At 43.9% G+C, this 7019-nt stretch overlaps 1 protein-coding gene across 1 annotated transcript; it reads right to left on the bottom strand.

Moving 5' to 3' along the window:
• Positions 1 to 4512: 4512 nt before the first annotated feature.
• On the bottom strand, positions 4513 to 6440 carry LOC107289957 (syntaxin-3-like). The gene has a single exon (XM_015818787.2). The coding sequence runs from the start codon at positions 6320 to 6322 to the stop codon at positions 5423 to 5425; it is 900 nt and encodes a 299-aa protein (XP_015674273.1). The 5' UTR covers positions 6323 to 6440; the 3' UTR covers positions 4513 to 5422.
• Between the last annotated feature and the right edge of the window lie 579 nt (positions 6441 to 7019).

Here is a 7019-nt window from a genome sequence, read left to right as displayed (position 1 = left end):
CTTACCAGCCCATCTAACGGTTTTCATAAGGGGTGGGTGTCAAAATCATCAAGAAGGTGGATGGAACATTGAGATGCAAGTCTTCTGAACTAATAATAATAATAATAATAATAATAATAATAATAATAATAATAGTTGGAAGGAACCTTGGAGGTCATCTAGTCCAACCCCCTGCTCAGGCAGGAAACCCTACACCATTTCAGACAAATGGCTGTCCAGTCTCTTCTTAAAAACCTCCAATGTTGGAGCATCCACCGCTTCTGGAGGCTGGTTGTTCCACTGGTTAATTGTTCTAACTGTCAGGAAGTTTCTCCTTAGTTCTAGGTTGCTTCTCTCCTTGATTAGTTTCCATCCGTTGCTTCTTGTCCTGCCTTCAGGCGCTTTGGAGAACAGCTTGACTCCCTCTTCTTTGGGGCAGCCCCTGAGATATTGGAACACGGCTATCATGTCCCTCCTCGTCCTTCTCTTCGTTAAACTAGACATACCCAATTCCAGCAACTGTTCCTTATATGTTTTCATTGGATATGGTTGAGCATCTTTCTAGAGTTTAATTTGACTACCTGAATTCAGCCTGGGATGGAACCCCAATCTCTCTAAATCAGGACTCTCCAAACTTGGCAATTTTAAGACGTGTGGACTTCAACTCCCAGAATTCCTCAGCCAGCTGGCTGAGGAATTCTGGGTGTTGAAGTCCACACGGTCTTAAAGTTGCCTGGTTTGGAGAGCCTAGCTCTAAATCCTTCTCAGAATCTCAGCGCTGACTTTGCAGTTCTCTCCAGTGAGTGGAAAAGAGAGGGAGAAGGAAGCCATCAGATTAACTTTCATTCATATGTTCCACTGTCCTCCATCTGCTTACAGACTAAGTTTCTCACCCCTTTAAAATTCTGAATGAATGCCATTGTTCTCTGCAGTCTGTCCTATTGGTATCTCATTGTGGGCAGAGGAGATCATGTTTTCTCCTGGGAAAACCTGGTTCCTTTAGAATTTATTCCCCCTCCTGCCAACAGACACCTTTTAAAAAATCTTCCAGCCATTTCCAAAGGACGGTTGGCCATTGTCCCCCTAACAAGCTGAATTATTAAAGCTTCTGCTTCTCTCTGTTGAATGAATCAGCCAGACAGGCTGGACAGGAGAGATAATACAACAAAAAGCTAATGACAGCCTTGAAAGCCAAAAGAAAGAATGAGATGGAAGGAGGGAGGGAGGGAAGGAAGGAAGGAGGGAGAGAAGGAGGGAGAAGCCGGCTCTTCATGAACTTCAGTGTGGAGTTACTTAAATGAGATTTGAAATACATGGAAGTTTTCAAAATAAAAATTAGTTACAGATAGTCCTCGATCTACAGCCATTCAAAGGGACTGTTCAAAGATAGACTGGCACTGAAAAAAGTTGCTTACAACAGGTCCTCATGCTTACGGCCATCCCAGCATCCCAGCAGTCATATAATCAAAATTCAGGTGCTTGACCTCTGGCACGTATTTACAATGATTGCAGCATCCTGAGATGCCCACTGGCAACCTTCCCAGTTGGTTTCTGACAAGCAGAGTCATTGGGGGAAGCTGGATTTGCTGAAGAACTGCAGTGATTCACTTAAGCAAAAAAAAAAAAAAAGGTTGTAAAATCAGGCAAGATTCATTTACCCATCACCTTGCTTGGCAATGAAAATTCTGGTCCCAATGGTGGATGTAATTTGAGAACTATCTTTATTGGGAATTTTGTAGCCTGGAAATTTAGATAGATAGATAGATGAGTGATAGATGAGTGATAGATGAGTGAGAGAGAGAGAGAGAGAGAGANGATAGATAGATAGATAGATAGATAGATAGATAGATAGATAGATAGATAGATAGATAGATAGATAGATAGATAGATAGATAGATACCTTCTAACCTGAGCACCAAAATCAGTTAGGGATGCTCTTTCTGTGGTCTTACCCCTTAATATGGCTCACAGTTCGGTGGTAAGAACTGAATCTTCTCAATGAAAACTTGCCAAGTAAGGAACTTCAGAGGGGAAGAACAGAAGAAATACAGCTGCTTCCTCTTAGATAAGAAATTCAGGAAATGCTTAGCATACATCTGTGGGATGCCTGCGGGGAAAACCCATCTGTTAACCCAGCCCTTCCCTGTATGAAATGTGGGATAGCCATGCTTTTTCTTCCCTTATCTTTTTAATGAGTATATTTTATGGGACATGGTGCACTCCTGTTTTAATGAGCTGCTTATCATGTGATTGCAAGTCACTCGCTTCAACATAGGAAGCAACATACTGTATAAATAACAAAAACAAGAAGAGAACAAAAAGGAGACCTAAGAAACAACACTCCCAATAGGTTGAACGTTTTAAATTCCATTGTAGCCCCCATTCAGTTTTTGCAAACAATAGAGAAGGGACAAGGCAATTTCTGTCAAAGAAAGGAGGCACTGAGGAATGAATGAAAAGTCTTGATTGACTTAGCCCAGTGGTGGCAAACCTATGGCACGGGTGCCAGAGGCGGCACGCAGAGCCCTCTCTGTGGGCACGTGCGCCGTCGCCCCAGTCCTAGGCCTTCAGCTGGGTTTGATAAAACCTTTTCGCTTTAGGCCTCCGCCGCCGTGTGCAAAAAAAAAAAAAAAAAAGGCTCAATCAGTTCATTTCAACTTCTGGCGGGAAAAGAAATCTTGCAAAGTTGGAATTGATTGATTGAACTTTTTAGTCCCATCCAGTCTGCCATTACCACCGCAACCACACCCACCCAATGGGCCACACCCACCCAATGGGCCACACCCACCGGCACCCGACGTTGCATAAGTGGGTTTTGGGTTGCAGTTTGGGCACTCGGTCTCTAAAAGGTTTGCCATCACTGACTTAGCCTGTTACGGAAATTGAACATTTTAAAGTGCCAGAAAACTCTGGGCTGCATGAAGATTGTTTAACGAAGATTGTTTAATTTTTTTTATTTAGAAATTAGCAGAGGAACGTTACGCCCCCCTTCCCCCCCAAAAAAGGAAAAGGTGAATGTCATTTAGATTCCCCAGTGGAAGAAAGACGTGACGATTTGCTGTTTCACTATGAAAACAGACGACTTGGAGTGGAGATTTGAGCTTCCTGGTAAAACTCATTTTTTTTGCAATCCTTAGAAAAATGGATGAAATTGCCGATAATGACTGTGACTCTGCCGAAGGACAAAAGTATCCTGCACACCCCGCTATTCTCAATAAAACGAGGAGCCGAAGGAAATCTCGAAAACTGATGGGGGTAAAATCCAAGTTCAGCAGGACAAGTGGAAAAGAAATTGGCAGCACCAGATTCTGTGATCTTTACTCAAGAATCACTCAGTAAACAGGAAACCTCAACTAAGCCGGTACAATCCAGCCGGATCAGAGTAGAGCAGAGGTCTTCAAACTTGGCCCTTTTATGACTTGTGGACTTCAACTCCCAGAATTCCTCAGCCAGGCACAAGTCATAAAAGGGCCAAGTTTGAAGACCCGCTGGAGTAGAGACTTGAAGTATACGTTATAAACTCCTCCAGCTGGAGACTTACTCAATGTTGAAAGCAACCTTTTCATCTTCTGAGCAGATGCCAAAACTGCTGCTGTGATCTTGAGGACTGGCGATGTGGTTTGTGCTCAAGCTCTGTTCTCTTGATCTCTCTGAGATCTCCCTGTTCTCCTGACTCAACCCTGAGCTTCATATATTCTCTTGTAATGATTTTGAGAGTTAAAAACAAAATCATTTTTTTTAAAAAAATTGCAAGATGCTAAAGTAGGCTTGCAATGCTAAATCTGTTTTGGAAAAGCACCTTTGCTCTGCTCTAGACCAGGATTTTTTAAACTATTTGACCCAATAAACTCTTTTTCCAGTCTTGAATAATATCTTTAAAAAATTGTTTTACATAAGCTTACAACAACTTTTGTTTTACACAAGCTTCACACTGGCAAAATTTATCCCAAATTAAAATTGAGACACACAGTCAATCAGTTACCATTTTTCCCCTTTATCCACAATATACTGCCATCTTTTTGCCATCTTAGGAACCCCAGTTCTAAGCCAAAACAGTTCATCTCCTCTATTTAATGATTTAACACATCATTAAAAAAAAAAAGCAAACAGTGGGAAAGATTTACTTTCTGCAAGATGACCAAGGAGCTGTGATAACACACACTCTTTCACTTTTGCATAACCCTTGGCACTCTTAATTTATCCCCCACATTATGCCAACTGTGAGAGATAACACGGTTGTAAATTATTTGGGTGAAATGTAAGCACGACCTAAAAATCCCTGCGTTACAACATCCAGGAACTAAAATCAGCAAACTCATTCATTATTTGTGTACAGTATGACACAGTGATCTCATTTTCCAACAAGGAAAAAAAAAAGAATACGAGTTTCTTCGCAGGAATACAGCTTAAATTAACGGGAGATAAACTGCAAGAATGTTAGAAGACATTTTAGGCACAAAAACAGTACAGTGGGGTGGGGGGGTGGGAGGGAGGGAGAAACAGGAAGAAAGGGGCTCCTGGATTGCAAATATATTATTTTACTTTAATATTTTTTACAAACAAAGGTGTATGTGTGTCAATCTTCAGCATTTCAGGGAAGTCAGAAATGAGCACAGTGTTGACACAGGACCTGTTTTGCAGCTCAAGGTATTTTCTTACTTCTAGGGTGTCCTTTTTCATCTGCTAAAAACCAGCACTTGTAAAATTTTGCTGAAGCATTTAGACTCCATGAAATACGCTTTGTCTGAACGACACCCCTGAAGCAGCTTTCTTCAATCCTCGGCCTGTTCTGGAAACAAGGTCTTGTTTTTGGAACACACAAAAGCATCCAAGATCGGGGAGTGCATCTGAGCGTGTGCAGAGGGACTTTTCTTTCACGTATCCAGCACTGTCAAAGGTTCTTCATTATAACTTTGGGCTTCTCGCCTGCAGCCCAAGTGAACCTTCCAGGAACTGATGAGAGGACAGCTTTGTCGTTGCCCTGATGACTTAGTGATGAACCTCAGTGCTAAAACAGAAAACAAGAAGAACAGATCTGTTCACTGCAGTTCACCAGATGTAGCCAAAAAAGAATCTCTTGGCGTAGAACGCAGTTGAATCCTAGTTGTTAAAAGCTACAAACTAGAGCATGGGATCATGACAGCCTGCATTCCAGTAATCCAGTAGCAGAGTCAAATGCTGCTAGAAGCAAAAATGAAGTGAGCTCTGCTGAGCTTATGGTCCCATTTCAATAAGTCTTTTTTTTTTCTGCTTTGCACACACAAAAAAGCAAAATATTCCACTCAACTCAAGCCAAAAACCGCCTTTTTGGAAGCACCCATCAGCCCCCTTTATCCAGACTGACTTCTTCTCAGATGTACATCCAACGCTCCGTGAGGTTCTTGGCCATCTAGGGTTTCTCTTTCTCCTTGAAAGGAACAGTTCTCTCTCGCTTTTTTTTTGTTCAGCGCAACACACTTGGAGTTGCCATGCATGACAGGCATGTACAACAGGCACAAAGGCCTAGGAGTGCCGACAAGATGGTGGACAACCGGGAATGGCGCTCGAATTTGATGGCTTTCTTGACCTCCTCGTTGGACTGGGAGATGTAATCAATGGTGTGCAGGATGTTGTACTCAATACTGTCGAGGACCTCCTGCTGTTCCAGAACCAGGATCTCCAAGTGCAAGAAGAGGGAGTGGAGCTCACTGATCTGGGTCTCCAAGTCAAGCAGCTGCTGGTGGCGCACCTGGGCCATGGCGAGATGCTGCTTGGCTTTGAGCACATCCAGGTCTCGGCCAACAATGCGCGGCATTGTCTGGCTCTCCACCAGTTGCTTGATGTCCTCCTCTTGGAGATGCAAGCCTGCCAGTTCCGTCTGTCTCTGGATCTGCTCCTTCAGCTTCTCCACATAGTGGATTTCCTTGGCGTAATGGCGGGTGATGATCTCACGGTAGCGGTTGACCAACACCGAGAACTGGCTGTAGCGAATGCGGCTGATGGCCAGACTCTTAGTGCTGTCCTTGGCCAAGCTCTCCTGGATGCCATTAAGCCTTGGCTGGAGAGCCTTAGCCTCCCTGGTGAAAATGTCCTTCATGGTGCTAAGCTCTTTTTTCTCCTCACCAATGCTTTCTTCCGTGGTGCAGCAAAGCACCTGCTGCTGCTTCTTGTCGATGTTCTCAGAATATTGCTCCAGGTTATTCAGAGCCAAGGAGAGGCTGCTTATTTCTTGGAGAACCTTACTCATCAGACTGCTCTCGTCTTCTTGAAAAGCAGGGTTGTCAAAGGAGAAGGTCTCCTCCAGGTCCAGAGAGTCCCCATTCTCATACATGCGTCTCCTCAGCTCCTCCAGCCTGTCCTTCATCTTCGGCTCTCTTTGATGCGTGAAACATTTGCAGGAAGGGAGCTGAGCAAGACCCACCCATCGGCTTTGAGAAACATTTTAAGCAACTCCAGAAACTTTTGCGTCAATCTGGAGTTGCTGGGGCTGGGAAGCCGGGAGAAAAAGAAAATAATTTTTTTTAAAAAGAGCTGTTCCCTCCCTCCAGCTACTGCAAATATTGACCGTGGCAATCAGCTTCTAAGCCAGCATTTACCCGGGATCACATGGCCAACTCCGACCGGCTGGACCACATTCCATGCCAAGGGTGGGTGGCACAAAGCCCCAGCGGTATAATAGGAGCTGCCAAAATGAATCTTCGGAGAACAGTTGGGAGAAATGGTAACCAAAAGGAGATGTTTTGAAGCCGGTGAAGCCAACTCCAGAGGTGACCCTATTAACTCCCCTTGTCCACAGCAGATTTGGACCCTCCAGCTTGACCGGCATATGCAGTGCATGCGACCGATTGTGCTGAAGGGTGTTTCTTTTGGTTGAATAGATCAGGTTTTTAAAACTGAATAGGCTTTGCTTGCTTTAAACCAAAACCCCCAAATCAAAACAAAGCAAAAATCCAACCCCAAACAAGTGGTTAGCTCTTAAGACCCTTTTGGGAGGAAGAAACTAGATACAGGGGGGACATGACAGCAGTCTTCCAGTATTGGAGGGGCTGCCACCAAGAAGA

Source organism: Protobothrops mucrosquamatus, unplaced genomic scaffold (assembly GCF_001527695.2).
Source record: "Protobothrops mucrosquamatus isolate PMUCROS unplaced genomic scaffold, P.Mucros_1.0 scaffold790, whole genome shotgun sequence".
NCBI lineage: Eukaryota > Metazoa > Chordata > Lepidosauria > Squamata > Viperidae > Protobothrops > Protobothrops mucrosquamatus.
This window is presented reverse-complemented; position numbering and strand designations above follow the sequence as displayed.